We start from the raw sequence: 16,635 nt of genomic DNA, 5'->3' as shown, positions 1-16,635 counted from the left end.
AAAAGCCATTTGTAAATGCAATCTCAGATTAATACAGAAATGGGTTTTGAAACAACTTTTAGGTGAACACCTGCAAAAATGACATAGACCAAATGGGGAAAAATGATTTGTACATTCTTCATCCTGCACCTCTTTGGATTCCCTTATACCTTTGTCTTTCACAAATGAATTTTCCAACTGTCTCTTGTTTGCCACATGTGTTCTGTATGTGAACAAGACTACACAACATAACTGGTGTTTGTAACAGCAAACCTGTAAAAGTATAAATGATGCATGCCACTGTTAAATACTTGTCTGCTTATGTGAGAAACTTCAGTGTTGAGGTTACTGGATAGGTTTTGAAAACACTCTTTGGGACTTTAAAGTAAAGTTTAACATCTCATTAACAAAGAAACCACTCTTTTGTATATCCATATTTGCATGCATACATCCATGTGGCCAAAGCATTAAAAGCTGCTTCAAAGCAGAGCAACCTGCTTTAAAATCTTGAATAAAATGATAAGATTCTAATATTATTGCTCTTTTGCATTAGGGCAGAACTTGGCAGAGTTTTTGACACTGGCCCTCTCAATTCTCAGAAGTCTTGCTTGAAGAAGGCAAATGTTCTTAGAAAAAAAATGACTTCTGGAAGGATATCTCAAATCACTGTTTTGTGAAGGGAGAGAGTTCAAATCCTCTTTCATCATCTAGTTAAGAACAGAACAACTAGGTTTGCAGTTTCCTATTTTTGACAAGGTAATGGTATATTCAATAAAACTCTAGCTTAAGCTTTGAGAAACAAATAATATTATTTCTTTTATTATAGTCTTCCCAAATGGTGATGTAAATTTATCTTGGAGGGCATGTTCTGCACAACAGGATGTCCTTTCAAGTAGTAGTATTTTGTCTGTACTTGCAAAATCATTGTTATAAGGTCCCCTGAGTTTCTTGCAAAAGCATTAATCATTACCTTAGGGAAAAGATTATTATCTGTGGAGCAATCATGCCCTGATTCTAGATAAACTCTTCACTTTACAGCATGACTGTTACTCAGTAATTCAGAGGGGATTTTTCTGGGTACCATGCTACCTACTTGCATGCCAGTTTTAGTGCACAGTTTCATGAACTTCCATAGGTAGGTTAAATTACTTTTTAAACAATGGATGTGATTATGGATGTGATGTGATTAGAGACTCCAAGTGCCCTTTAATTATACATTTTTGCCATTGGGGCAAAATACTATCCAAAAGTCCCTTTGAAGCAGCAATAGCTCAGTGCCTTGCATGCAGATGAGTATCTTAAATAACTTTTCAAGGTGGCAATGAGTTTAATTCTTTTTTTAATCTCAAGCAGAGTTGTGAAAGATATCTGCCTGGGATCCTGGGGAGGTGCCATGAGTCTAAGCAACTGATATTGGACTTGACTCAAAATGCTAGTTTATATAGGTCCCCTAAGCCACTAGAACAAGGAGGGGCAACATACTGGCTGCTTGTTCTCACCTGCCACCCTCAAAATTCTTTTTAAAAAGTTTACAGCTAAATGTTGGGCCTTTTTAGCACTCTAAAGTTTCTACAGAGAGTCAGAATCAGCTTGTAAAAAGTAATTTCAACCATATTGGTGCTACAGACACCATGTACTTTTTATTTTTTCTAGCAGGGGTGCAGACTATGAGAGGTGCAATCTCACTGGTGAAAATGGCATCTCAGCTGCTCTCAGTTGCCCATTGTATACTGAAGAGCCCAATACTAAATAAGTAACATTCAGCTTCATATAGTCATATATGCTGAAGTACTTAATTTTGGATGGATTGTGCACAAGGAGTGTTTAGTTGTCACATTTTGGAACAGATGTTTTGAGTTTAGAACTGATGAGTTTTAATGAGTACTGTGAGAAATGGCTGACAGATGAGGAAATACCATATTTTCCCAAAAATAAGACCAGGTCTTATATTAATTTTTGCTCCAAAAGATGCACTAGGGCTTATTTTCAGGTGATGTCCTATCTTTTCATCTACAACAATCTACATTTATTCATTTGGAGTTGTAGTGGAAGAGGAGACAGAGGAAAAGCCTGGACTAGCCCAGCTTAAAGTTTTCTAAGAGACAGTTGGAAGGAAACTCCGCATCAGCTGAATCCTGATTAACTGCTGATTAACTGAAGGGGCATGGCCTGATCAGCTAGCAGCAGTTGAGTGGGTGGGGTGATTCATTCTGGCTCCTGACTCCAAGCAGAGCACATCAGAGCAAGCTGCTCCAGCTGGTCTAGGGCCTCTGGGATACAAGCAGCCAAGCTCCCAGGGAGTGAGCGACCAGAGAGAGCCAACAGGAGTTTGGTGGAGGGGGAGTTCCCTAACATTTTCCCCCCGTTTTGCTTCTCTTTCTTATTTCACCTCAGTTCCCCCGCTGCATGTGGTGGCACGAGCAATGCACTAAGAAGACTCCACAGTGGTACCCTGCAACAACTGCAACTGCTGCACACTAGTGCCCTATTACATGAAAAAGTGAGAGCACTGGAGTGTCCACCCTCCGGACTATAAAAGAAAACAGTTTCTAGACAGAGTGGAGGAGCTGCAACAGGTAAGTGTAGTCCAGAAGGAAGAAGAGCAACAGCAAGCCAAGGCAGCAGAAGAGAGCCCCGAGGGAAGGGAAAATGAGGAAACTCACTGGAATAGGGGGACAGTTAGATGCAGAAGACCTGAAAAACACTCTGTACCCGTGGAAGCAGTGGAACTCTTGAACTGCTCCAAGTTGCTTGAGGAAGAGACGTGTAAAAAACCCACTGTAAAAGAACTACACGGCACACTAGATAACTTTTTCAGAGACAAAAGGCCAATCAAACAAGGAAAAGGATAGCAAAATTTGCTACAATAGGAGAAGAGTGGTAGTTGTGAGAGGTTCCCTCTTGTGCGGAATGGAAAAATTTGTATGTCATGATGACCCACAGACTCACCAAGTATCCTGTCTCCCTGGCGTCAAGGTTAAAGATATAACAGCAGGTTCACACAACTCGTATGACCCTCTGACAGATACCCCTTCCTTCTCTTCCACATGGGAACTAACAACATTGCCATGAGAAATTTTGCTGATATAACATCAGACTTCGAAGCTCTAGGGATGAAAATAAAAAACACTGTGGCCAAGATAGTCTTCTCCTCAATCCTATCAGTATGCGGAACTGTTAGAGAAAGAAAAAATCCTTCAAGTGAATGACTGGCTATGATGGTGCTGCCGTAAAGAGAGTTTGGATTTTGGGACCACACGCTAAGCTTCCTGGAAGATGGACTACTGGCAAATGATGGGCTGCACCTCACAAAGCACAGGACGCAGACATTTGGCCACCACATGAAAAACTTCATCAGAAGAGCTTTAAACTAAAACCTATAGCGGAGGGAGATGTGCAGCATGGCATACCATCACCTGGCAAAGACTTAAATATTTCAACAGAGAAAAAACCTCAAGGAGGGCCCAGCACCAGTCCCCCAAAAAACATAGGAAGAAAGCCTGGGCACAGCAAGAATGAACTTTGATGTCTCTACACCAATGCCCAGAGTATGGGAAACAAGCAACATGAACTTGAGCTCATAGTACATGAGGGCAATTATGATCTTAAAAGAATAACAGAAAATTGGTGGGATGACTCACATGACTGGAACTCTACAATTGATGGATACAGCCTGTTCAAGAAAAGTAGAAAGGGCAAAAAGGAAGGTGGAGCTGCACTATATGTGAGAGACACATATATCTGCACAGAAATTCAAGAAGAGGGACTTAGTAGCCCCATTGAAAGCATCTGGCTAAATTTAAAGGGACTCGATGGCCATCAATCCCCCTTCCAACTCTTCTATTGTATGATGCTATGATTTATTCATGTACAAAAATCTACATTTATTCAAATACAGTCATGTCATCTTCTTTTGGAACATCGTCATAACTCTCCAAACCCTGAATTGTGTTGCAATGGATGTACAAAATGCATCTGTCTGGCTGACGATCTTAACTGGGGCTTATTTTTGGGGTAGGGCTTACATTACAAGCAGCCTGAAAAAATCATGCTAGGGCTTATTTTCCAGTTAGGTCTTATTTTCAGGGAAACAGGGTAAGAAAGCAAGATTTGCTTGTTTCTCCCATATTTGAAGATGCAGAAAAGCCAGAGAAGTGAAGCCATGTATAGTGAACAGCTTTGTGCATCCCACAGAGCACTCAACAAGTTGTGATTTAAAAATTAAAAATAAAAACCCACAGGAAAGTTTCTTTCTGGGAAAGTCTTCCTGCTCAAGGCATCTCATTAATTATTAATGATGCAGAGAAATCTCGTCAGAGTATTTATTGTTTTTACCTGAGTAAGAAAACATTTCTCCACAGTTTCAGAATGTAATTGCTTCTCCAAGTCCCGGTGCAAGCCAAACCTTGGGCAGACCACGTGCCGGTTAAAAACAACTTACATGTTAGAAAATGGCTGACACAAGTGGTGGCATTAGCTAGTTTTAACAAAACAACCCCCCATGACCCGCATCTGCTTCTCATTTACTGCCTTCTTCAGCTTTCTTTTATCCTGGCTTTTATGTTATTCTGGAAGAAATGAAGGTGGTGTGGTATTGGAGTTAGTATTTTTATGTCTGAAAGAAGAGTAGAACTTCCTCTTTTTGTTTTCTGACCAGAGAAGGTATTGCATTCCTTCTTGTCTCCCCACTGCATAAGTACTTCAGTTCTACTTTCTCCAAATCATCTGATGTGCCTTTCCTCTTTTCAGATTACTTGCAATTAGCATACAAGTTAGTTGCTATTCTGCTAGTGCCCTGTTGGGTAGTTTGTAATGTATTTGTCTGTTTATTTATTTATCAATTTATATCCTGCCTTTTTCCTACAACGGGCTCAAGGCAGCTTACATCTCCTCCTCCATCTAGTGTGAAAATGTTACAGTACATCTATTTCTGTATTGCTAGTTAATCTTTTTGCTATAAGGTAAGGCTTGCAAGGCGTAACTCTGTCAGTTGTGGATGCTCTCAAAGATAAAGGGAACTTTAGCTTCCTGATAAAATGCTGTGGTAGAGGGCACTGGAAGGCCATTGGCCTAGTAACTCTAGTGTATGCATATTCTTCCTGTTGTGAGTTCACCAGTCAGAGCTCAGCCTTGTTGGTCTGGCATCAAGGTTCTGGACTCCTTGGGACCACTAGCTTCATAGCTGTAGCTGGCAGAAATGAGGAAAGAGGCCTCAAAGACTTCACTTTATTTCACCTTTGGCTTACTGCAAGAGAAACTGGCCACCAAGTATTTAGAGCTGATACCACCAAATAGTGAATATTTGAAGATGTGTGCAAATGTTAAATTATTCATGCCTGTTGAAGCTGTACTTCATTTTCAAAAGAAAATTGGTGTGTGTGTGGCAGGGGTGGGGGGTAGAATGTCAATTGTGTACAAAGCTGGCCAAGTCACAATCCATCTAACTTCCTGAGTTCATGTTGAACAGACTTTTGAGAATGTTCACAGGCATCTCTGGTTTGCTATTCAGTTGTACCAATTCTATGCAACTATAGCTAAGAGAAAACAAAATTCAAAAATAAATTGAATAATTTTGTATTGCTGCTTTGTTCAAGCTTTTATTAGGGAGATCATTCCACAATTGTGAGACCACCACCAAGAAGACCCTGTATCTTGTTGACTTCTGTGCCTCATTCAGCAGGGGCACCTGGAGGATTCTATTCCCTTCAGTAGCTTCAGCTGCTCTGAAGAGCAGCTTCAGAGCTTGGGGGTCCTCCTTGTCATTTCAGGCTTAGGTGGTCTCAGTGGTATGGAGTGCCTTCCACTAATTTTGCTTCGTGAGCTAGCTGTGCCCCTATCTGGACAGGGAAACTTGGTTTCAACAGTTGGTACACTGATAATCCTTAAGAGTGTTGCAGTGAATACCCTCTATCCAGTCAGAAGAACCCACCCACTAGCAGCATCCCAGTCTAGTCAGTGCTGAGCTTTATTAGTCCTATCCATTCCATTGCTGCAGCCAGGCGCTGATCTAGCATGTCCATAGCCTCACCTAATGTGGAAGAAAAGGAAATAAGAGCTATGTATAAGCAGCATACTGATGACAGTGCACTCCAAACCTCTAGATGACAGCACTCATCAGATGTTGAACAGCATGGAGGCGAAAGCTGACCCCTGAGCAATTTCATATGGGAGAATTCACAAGGCCAAGCAGTATTCCCCAAGCATCAATTTTTGAAGTCAACCATCCAGGTGGATGAGAAGGAAGGACTCACTGGAGAAGACCCTAATGCTGGGAACAGTTGATGGCAAAAGAAGAAGGGGACGGCAGAGGATGAGGTGGCTAGATGGAGTCACTGAAGCAGTTGGTGTGAGCTTGGGTGGACTCCGGGGGATGGTGGAGGACAGGAAGGCCTGAAGGAATGTTGTCCATGGGGTCGTGATGGGTCGGATGCAAATTCGTGACTAATGTAACATAGTCCAGGTAGAAGCAAACCCACCACAACGCAGTACCTCCCACTCTCAACCTGGAAAGATATCATGATTAATGGTATCAAAAGTACCTGAATGATCAAGAAGAATCAAAGTTACACCCCTCACCAACTGCAACGTAAGTCGTCATGCTTACTCTTTTTTCATTAATCTGTTTCTCATTTCGTTTGTATCCTGTTTCTTATGATAAGAAGTACCCCCTTTCTCCCATCTCCAAAATGTGTTTGAAAGGATGTGATTATGGGGAGCAAAAGTGTGCAATGTGTGTATAGATCCATACCTGTGAAGATTAATATGTGCCTTGCATATAATTTCCTATAGGGAAGTGATTTCCGTGTAGGAATTTTGTCAGACTGATTTAGCCATTAAGGAAAAGAGCGAGTGCTGGTATTTATACTAGAACAATTGAATCTTGTTCTTCCAGACAGATACTTTTAACTGCTACACTATCAGAAGATAACTGTGCAGCTATTTTCTTTTAATCTTTAATAAATTATTGTGTGGAAAGAAAAAAATGGAAGATGCAGTAGGAAAACACAAGGTTACTAATGGATGACAATATGAGCTGTACCTTCATAAAATATGAGTGTAGGACTCATGGCAGTTCCATGATAAATCTTATGCTTAAGGGCAACAGAATGGACTGTCATGGTCAGAAGACTTCTATTTGTACTATTCTTATTATTTGTTTTATGGGTTATAGTTTTATTGTTGTTGCAGGTAAAGCAAAGATAGCTGTGTTTGCCAAAATAAAAATCCAACTCCCCCCCATCCCGTATCCATATAATTTAATATCAGTGACTGGGCTCACACAACACAAGGATTGTTGACAAGGCACAGTAGCTTCCATCCTCACATGCACCATCCACATGCACCATCCTCACATGCACCACTTGCAGCTCATTTGAATTATTTTATGACCCTTGCAAGGGGCAGCTTGTCAAGATGTTGGAACCCAGCAAGAGAGGTTGAGTAGCATGGTTAACAGAACACTCGGAGCTCACTGTGGTGGGATGGGCTGGTTAACTGGTTGGTTAACCCCCCCAGATGCATCCTCACCAGGTTCAGATGCCATTACAAACTGCACCCAGTGAGGTTAATTAGGTAAATCAGGCAACATGCAATCAGTATATGGGTGGGTAATTAACAAACTACTGTGGCTTATTAACCACCCTCATGTTTTGCAAACTGGGTCTCTAGGGTATTTGTGATAATATTAGTTTTGGGAATTTGGGGAAAAGTTTTCTTTTGGTCATTATGGTTACCTTCAATTTTTATGTGACCTGCAGAATACCAAATTTAGCCTTACACAGGAGGAAGATGATCTTGTATTATCTGAAGTTGGGCTGTATGCTATGATGGTATAAACCATAGGTCCTCAAACTACAGCCCGCCATGCCCATTTATCCTGTCCGCAATGGCCATTTGGACCTGCCGCCCACCTCACCCCACGCGCGGGAAGGCAGCGGTTTGCTCGCTCAGAAAAAACGTTCTCCAAGTGAGCAAGCCGCTGCCTAGTGCGCCCGCCCGCGCCTTGCCTACCCCTGCCTCAGCACACATGCTGCCCCTGCCCCTGTGGCAGCCTGCCACACCGTCGGCACCAGCATCCTTCATCTGACCCCCTGGTGAAAAAGTTTGAGGACCCCTGGTATAAATCCTTCAAGTACTAGATGATAAATAATAAATCTAATTTTGTTTCCACTGACTTGTTTTATCTATTATACCATTTAAAATTATGTCCATTGTTATTAATATAAAGCTTTTTAAGTAGTTCAGGAGTTCCCAAGTTTTTTGGACTTTTTTGGACATTTTTGGACATTTTTGGGAATCTGCTGTGGACACCACCACAAAATGCCATATGAATAGAACACCACTTTGGCATCAGCCTATCTTCCTGCTTCATCTATGGCTCTTAGGCTTCATCTGACTCAGCAAAAACATTTGTTTCATGTCTATTGGACACCACATGTCTCTTTAATAAGGGATTATCTATTTGAGCCAATTTGTGGTATAGTTAAATACTTCTTCTTTTTGGGAGGAGGTTATTATTCAAATAAATTTGTACTGGAATAGTAGTGTTCACAGGTGTGCATGCTGTTTTAAATGATTTACTAGCATTGTAGAATGAGAAGTGGATTCCCTATGTTTGTTGGCCACTCAATGACTGATGTTACAAAACAGGAAGGTTACCTTCTGTAACCCAATGCACTGAAGACCCTTATTTCACTTGTGTGGCATATAGATGCCAACTTCAGATGGGTGCTTATTCAGATATTTGATCTGCTTCTGGTGAAGCCTATGTATTGTTGCTAGAAAGTTCTGTGCATTTTTTAACAAATCTTTGTATGTATATTGAAAACATAGAAAATAAATACTTTTAAAAATTTGCTGCTTCTGGCATCATGTCAACAGCCAGTGAGTTCTGTGTTGGAAACCCCCGGACAACCTCTGTTTACTTTTTCCTATAAAGGAAAATTCTTAAGGATGAAGATGGTTCTGAGTACCACTAGATTTTATTTTTTTCAGAAATGGGGAATCATTACTTTCTTCTTTCTAGGAATCCTTGGGAATATCCCAGGCACAACCTGAAACCATAGTGATATACAAGAGAGCCTAATTTCAGTGTATGCAGTCTCTTCTTTCTTTCCATCTTAAGACTGTAACCAAATGTATTCCATAGCATCTCTGCCTACCTTACTTAATATAGTGATCATTTGGAGAACTTGAAAACGTTCTGAAGAATCTGAAAGCTTGAATGCTGTTTTGTGACCTTTGATTTGACCTAGTAAAGATGTGAAGATGATATGGGGTTTTGGATTTTTTTTTTTTTGCAAATATTTTAATGTTGTAGCTGATCAGAGAACTTTGTTGGGTAGCAAATACATCCTGTATATAAATGAATAATATTACTACCAATTGCGCTTCATTGTGCAATTGGTAGTAATTGCACTTCAATTGCACTGCCAATAGGCACTGCCTTGCGTATCTTTCTTGGGCATATAAAACAAGCAAAAGCTATCTCCTCAGTTACCCTTGTTCACATAGTGCAGTTCAGTGGGATTAGTTTGTTTTTCAGACTCCCCTTAATTGGATATTCATCATTTTATCTCATTTCGATTGTAATTTGGGATTAATTACAGATTCTCTATTTTCTACAATACAAGAAAAGCACATGAAAAGGAAATGCAGCTAATTATTTGCTTCCTGTAATGCTCAAAGGGACTCCTTGTTCACTGAAGCCATCTTCAGTGAAAGTGTTATGTATGAAGAAAAAGTTGCGAGTTAAGCTTTTTGATTTGTATTATCTCTGTCCCATGAGATCTGAAATTAACAGATAGGCAAGTAAGCAGCCAGGATTTATTCCTAGATCCACCCTTGCCCCCAGAAACTATAAGTGAATTCGGTCAGAGTTATATAATACTGCTACCTCTTCAGAGGCCTAAAATATTGTATAGCTCTGGTTACCACCATTCACAAAGAATATTGTAGATCTGGAAAAAATGCAAAAAACAGGAACCAAAATGATCAATGAACTTTTATCTCCTGTGAGACAATGCAGGGAAATTTCTATAGCTTTCATATCTTTCCCGTGGCCATGGGATAGGCATGCTGGGCTAGGATAGGCTAGGAACAGAATGCTGGACTAGGATAGGCATTTGTTCTTTTCTAGCATGACTTCCTTTATATTATTATCTTAATATGCTGGGTGGCCCTGCTTTTGGAATCCTAATGTTAATTCATATCGTGATAACCCCACAAATTGACTTCTGAAAAATGATGTACATTGAACTGTCATTGAAGATTGGAAGTTGAAGTTATTGCAGAATTTGGCAGCCCAGTGCCTTTCAAGGATGTATTGCATGTCTGGCCCCTGGTCTGTTGGTTGGCAAGCTTTCCAGACTTTTTCTGGAAAATTTCCTTAGAATTTTGGCACCCTTTCTATGGCATGGTTTATTCTATTAGGATGGTTAATTTTAAACTGCTGCTTTGGGTTCATGAAATACTAGAAAAGGATTTTCATTAGAGTCTCTATTATATTGGATTTGTGGCAGTGAAGCCACTGATTGGCTGAACTGGAGGGATAGCTGAGACTGGAACATAAACAACTGTAGTTCAGCTGTTTCAACAGAAAACTATCAATAAAGCTCACTGGGTGACTTTGGACCAATCATTCACTTTCCTCCCAACTGACCTCACAGGTTTAAGGTTTTAATTTGAGCCAAATTGATATCCTGGATTGAGAAGATGTCCCAAAAAAGGTTTCTAAGGGAAAAGCACAGTGATAAAGAAGGTGAGGGAAGGATGCAGAATAATTTAAAAAACAGACTGAGAATTAGAAACTTGAAGGAAATTTAGGTGGTTCATAGGGCTTGAAGAATACAACAAAGGAAACAGGAAATGGGAGCAAGAAGGAGCCTTGAAAGAATGACACAGTGCTTTGGATAGGTTACGGCTCTGGCACATGAGGTGGAGGAGAACCAGAGAGGCTGATCAACAGAGAGAATAGCTGGAATAAGTGGGGCAAAGAGGCAGTGGCCTGAGAAATAGGAACTTGAGAAACAATCAGTGGTATATGCATCCTGCACAAAGACTGAGCAAGGATAAAGTTGGGCAAAGTTACACAATGGATCAAGAGACAAGGAGGGTAAGTGCAAACTATTCACAGAAAGTCATGAACATGCAAGGCAGAGTTATGGGCAAGGCAAGGAGCAGAGAGTTGCTTAGACCTAGAAAGTAGACAATGACTGGGGAATTCTGATAATTGTGGTAGTCATGGTGGTGTTTCCACTGTCAGTTTGAACATAGCTATCCGCAACTTTAAGGATTAGAAACAAATAGCTTGACATAGTGTGGCAGTACTGATGGTAAACCTACCTTTTACATACTGGATTAATTAGGCAGTTTGTTAATGACATGTTCTTTGTAAATAAGGGTTCATATAATATGCATCTAACACAAAAGTTACTCATCCCTTTCTGGACCTTCAAGCCTGTTTCAAAGGAGCTTTTGGCACCTTCCAAACATTGACTAAACCAACTTGGAGGATTTGTTGTTGTATAGATTAAGGATTTCTTTTGTGTTACATTTTTATGGAGTGTTGAAAGACAGGAAGATGGATACATTTCAGGACTGATTGCATAGGTTGGAACTGTATCGAATTCCCTTGGCAATTTTGTCTATTTCAGCTTTCTCTGCTTATTATAGTTGTTTTGCTTTCCCAAATACATACATACATACATACATACATACATACATACATACATACATACATACCCTAAGAGCTTCTTGACTGAGATACAGAATATATGGGTTCCTGTCTCTACTCAGTAGTGAAGCTGGGCCAGTCACTTACTCTCAGCCCAACCTACCTTTCAGGTTATTTGGTATGAGAAAAAAATGGAGTGGGGGAGGATATGTTTGCTGCCGTGGTTTCCTTGCAAGAAGGAGAAAGTTGGACTATAAATGCAATAGTGATAATAATAAACTTTATCAGTGCAAGTACTATATTAGTTACAAGAAGTAGAATGAAGATCATCCTCTGTATTGATACCTTCCTGCACTATCTTGCAGGTTCTTACACGAAAAGGTCTATTAAAAGGTCTATTAAAAGACCTTTCCTCTTCAGTATATTTTTTTCATGATGCAGAAATAATTCAAACATATGGAAATTCCAGTACTTGTATTTTGCTACTAAAAGATAATGAAATAATAGCATTTTTAAAAGTGTATATGGTATCTTAAAATAGACAAATTTTAGATGGAGCAAGAATTTGCTAGGTTTTAATTTTTTTTCTCTGATTTTCGGTCAGGGGAAAAAAGCTAGATTAGGAATAACATAGTAGGTGTCTTCTGTATGGTACTATGTGGGTTTCTAAGTTATCCAGAGCTGTTTACTCATAGAATAATATATCTAGGAAGCTTCTATCCTCAACCAAAACACAATTCAGTCTAACATCCAATCTCATAATCCAGATTGTGAAATACCACAGTTCTATTAGCATGTTGCACCTTTGGGTGGGAACCATAGTTATTAAACAGTTTAAATGTGTGGTGTGAACAATTTCATACAATATCGCACAGGAAACTGAGAAAAATGCAGGTAAATGACCATGCTTTGCATCACCCCTTTAAATTTCTGAAGATGCCCCCCTCCTTTCCCCTGATCCTACCCACTGAATCCTGGATGGTTAAAATGATCCTTCTGTGGTTTAGTTACTGGCACTAAACCAGCTTTAAGCTACATTGTGCTGGTATTTTCTGAATTTTGTCCACAAGCCCTTTTGCTTTTGGCTCTGCCCACCATTGCAATACAGCTCTGAAGAGCTTCTCCAAAACTGAATTCAGATCCCAGACTGAAAACAATTCACTATCCATGCCTTCTTTATACTAAAGGGTTCTCGTCTTAAAGATAGGTATCATGCCACAAACTGGCTTATATTACCATAACAACAAATGGGTCTTCCTTCTTTGCTTTGTGGCGGATACTGGCTAGCTAAAATCAGAAACTACCTACCCTGTGTTACCTTCAGCTAAGCATATTTTTAGAATTTGTTAGCCTTGTTTTATCTCATCTTCTCTGTTTGTAGCTTTCGTAATTCCCAGGTCATTCAGTTCGTTAGAGATTAATTGGAAGCTACCAGCACACTGTACTTGAGGACAACCAGTATGACACAGAGAAATATGAGACTCCATTGCACTTCCTTTTTTCAACATTAAATCTTGGAAAAAATGTATTGATTTTCTTCCTTCCATGGTTTTGCACTCTGGATGAACCTAGTTCTGAGAAAACAATACTAGATAATTTTTCTTTCCTAGGCAGCTGGCCTTTAAATGAACATTCTCAATGGCATCCACTTCTAAGCTCAAGTCCAAGTAAACAAGAAATACGACTTGCAGGCTAACCAGGGAATCAGTATTGGCTCTTAGTGTTCTAATACTTATCAGCATATTCTAAACCATTCATCTTGCATAGAACTGCTTGATTTTAATTGCACATTAGGGGATAAAGCTTTAGTGTCTTATGGCACATGCCCCCACCCCCACATGCTCTCCCCTTTCCATTGACTAAAAGACAACAAAATATTTAAATATGGACATAAGAATTAGTTTTGAAAATTATTTATCTAGTTAGATCCTAACCACATCCTGTCAGTTTTTGTATGGTATGCATTAAGTTGCAAGGGCTACTAGAAGGTGGTGGCAAGGGTGGAAATCTGTTTTGGCTTTCTGACTTTCTCTTCATTCCTTCATGTAGCTGATGTAAATATCTCATTTGAACTTTTATCTTGAATAGTGTTTTGAAGGCTGCCCTGGGGTTTGGATAAATAAGGTTGGGCTATATGCAAACACTGGACCATAAGGAAGGCTGAGCTCCGAAGAATTGAGGCCTTTGAATTGTGGTGCTGGAAAAGACGCCTGCGAGTCCCTTGGACCACAAGGCGATCAAACCGGTCAGTCCTAGAGGAGATCAACTCTGACTGCTCTTTAGAAGGCCAGATACTGAAGATGAAACTCAAATACTTTCGTCACCTAATGAGAAGGAAGGACTCCCTGGAGAAGAGCCTAATGCTGGGAACAATAGATGGCAAAGGAAGAAGGGGACGGCAGAGGATGAGGTGGCTAGATGGAGTCACTGAAGCAGTTGGTGTGAGCTTAAGTGACTCCGGGGGATGGTGGAGGACGGGAAGGCCTGGAGGACTGTTGTCCATGGGGTCACGATGGGTCGGACATGACTTCTTGACTAACAACAACAACATATGCAAACAAGTTTATGATGTATAAAACAATTATTCATCTTTCTAATGAACCTTATTTCCGTGAAGCATCTCCCAGCAGTGTTAGGGCGGAATTAACCATTTTTTCTGTGTATGCTCCTTTTCCATTACTATGTGGTGGTTTAGCTTTTGGAAGGGGTAACGTGGAACAGACATCCATCCCAGGTATGGCAGATAGGGATGGCAGTATCACCCTGTTTCATAGACCCACAGGGTCTCCAGCTCCTGCACTTGGCAGACAACAATTTCCTGTCACTTGACTCTTGAGTTGTAGATAAGGCACTCAGTGTCTTAGAGCAGTGGGATAGTACCTTATGCCCAATAACCAAATTTATCGCTGCAGGGTTGCCCATTTAGTGATGTAAGCCACCCCGAGGCTTCAGCGAATGGGGCGGCATAAAAATGTTTTAATAAAAAAAAAATCCTCTTTCATTTTCAGTTTATTTATTATGTATCTGTACTGCCTAGTAGTATAGAATGGTATGGTTAATGGAAATAAATATTTCCTGCAATCATCAATGGCTTTTGTGTTGCATTTTCTACCATGCTAAAGACTGAAATCTTCTTCCTAAGGATTAGTTTCTGGAGCAAGGAACTTAAAGTTAAAATAGGCTGGTATATTTGGTCCCCCCTCCTTTTTTTTTTTTTTTTTGCTGGAATGTAGCCTCCGAAAATTCCTCTGAAATGGAGTGCATACTGAAAGAGGTTCTGCACTCTTGTCTTAGATTCTAATTACGACAGGGGAGAAAAAATTTCCTGCCAGCATGCCTTTTTCCCTTGCTTGAGATTTTGCAGTAATACAACAGGGGGCTTAGAAGCAGTTTGCAGTTGCAGAGCCTCACAAATAGCTATGAATTGTCCCAGTCTTTAAGCCTGCGCTGCTGACAAATGTGTTCTGCCTTTTCTTACTAGTTAGCTGGTTTTCAGTATTCTATAATGATCATTCACCTGCTTACCATCCCAATTAATCAGTTCTCCATCTTGCAGCTATGCAGTTCTTGTAAGAAAGAAAGGGCACGTCTGTCCTTCCAACAGGTTTAGTTTAATCATATGGCCACCATGTTGTGCTCTTGGGTGCATAGGAAAAAGGAGATTTTCTAGATCTGTTGTAGAAGCAAGGACAAACTTACCACAAAGCCTATATTTCATACAGTGTTTTGTGAAAGCAATGTGCAAATGATTTGTGCTTATCTTTCTCCCCCCCCCATCCTTTGTTTTCTTCCAGAGTGAAGATTTTGGAGCAGTTTTTATGAAGGCATACAGTTTCTAAAACAGATGGGAATTGGTTCCATTGAATGTTTCTTCTGGGAAAATGCACTGAATCAGAGACTGTGCCTAATATGGCTGATTGTGACCTTTACCTCTACTGGAATGGACCCCAATGCATGACTTTGTTACCATGGTGATGATCTTAACTACAACTCTGGAAAACAAAGGTGCTGATTCTCTATCATGCAGGGCTGAGCTGGTAAGAGTCCATTTCACACTCTGACAGCTTAGCTTATGCTACGAGGCATTTGTATTGTTCAGATTGCAGAGCTGTGCTCTCATTTGGTTGATTAAAAACAACTGAACAAGGAAAACTTTGTTAATTATTTCATTTGTGCTGTGCTTATAGCCCAACATAATGATGGGTGAGCAAGCAGAGTTTATGTATGCACATGCCCAATGTCATGTTTTAAAAAGTATGTGAGGTGTGTGTGTCTGAAAGATATGTCTGTCCTAATTTATTCTGAGCATAGAATTGGGATTTGGCTTTACTTGGCAGAGATTTTGTATGAGTGGTTTAGCCTTGCATGTTTTTGCATAACAAAATCATATTTAATACTTGTCTTCACTGTTGCCCATAATAGAATATTAGTGCAGAAAATCTATGAGAAAAGCACATGCATATCAAGAGAAGACTATCTTTATATTCACAATGGGAAATTAAAATCTTTGCTTAGACTGAGAAAAACAGTTGTGACCACTAATTTAGTTCTTTACTTCCTAATTTTACTTTCAGGCTCATCCTTGTGAAATAGTAATTACAGTCAAAATGGACACAAATATAGTTTCAAAATGTTCTTCTCACTTCCTCATTTTTCACTTCAGAACTTTATCTTTTGAATAATTGTTTATGTTTGGAGAGAAATATAGACTGCTCAAGTTCTCCTTCCTCCAACTTAATTAAATACACATAGCAGTATTCAAAAGGAAGTTATAAGCATAATTAATATAAGGAAGCAATAAATATAAATGAGCAGTTATGAAGAATAAACATACTAAATATAGAAAATGCTTTCATAGTGAACAATAATAAATCTAAGGCTACCATCTGTGTAGGTGATTTTAAAAATCTCTAGCTATTCAGGAAAACATAATGCTAACATTATTTTGTTTGCAATTTTTTAAAAAAATGTGCACATATGAC

General features: G+C 39.8%; 1 protein-coding gene across 13 annotated transcripts in view; it reads left to right on the top strand.

Annotated features, from left to right (window-relative positions):
• Positions 1-16,635, top strand: part of FAM53B (family with sequence similarity 53 member B) — a 160,640-nt gene that overhangs the window by 30,429 nt on the left and 113,576 nt on the right. For 10 of the 13 annotated variants that reach the window (XR_006416226.1, XR_006416227.1, XR_006416225.1 and 7 more), the window contains one exon: positions 15,448-15,690. Coding sequence is in view for 9 of the 13 variants with exons in the window: in XM_044445673.1 (XP_044301608.1) it covers positions 15,604-15,690 (87 nt within the window). In the remaining 4 variants the exon portion in view is untranslated. Of the gene's footprint in view, positions 1-6,080; positions 6,566-15,447; positions 15,691-16,635 lie in introns of all 13 variants that reach the window. The other 3 variants (XM_044445677.1, XM_044445676.1, XM_044445681.1) reach the window with 2 other exon arrangements.

Source organism: Varanus komodoensis, unplaced genomic scaffold (assembly GCF_004798865.1).
Source record: "Varanus komodoensis strain SLA01 unplaced genomic scaffold, ASM479886v1 scaffold49, whole genome shotgun sequence".
Taxonomy (NCBI): Eukaryota; Metazoa; Chordata; class Lepidosauria; order Squamata; family Varanidae; genus Varanus; species Varanus komodoensis.
Note: the sequence above shows the minus strand (reverse complement) of the source record. Positions and strands in the feature narration are given on the sequence as shown.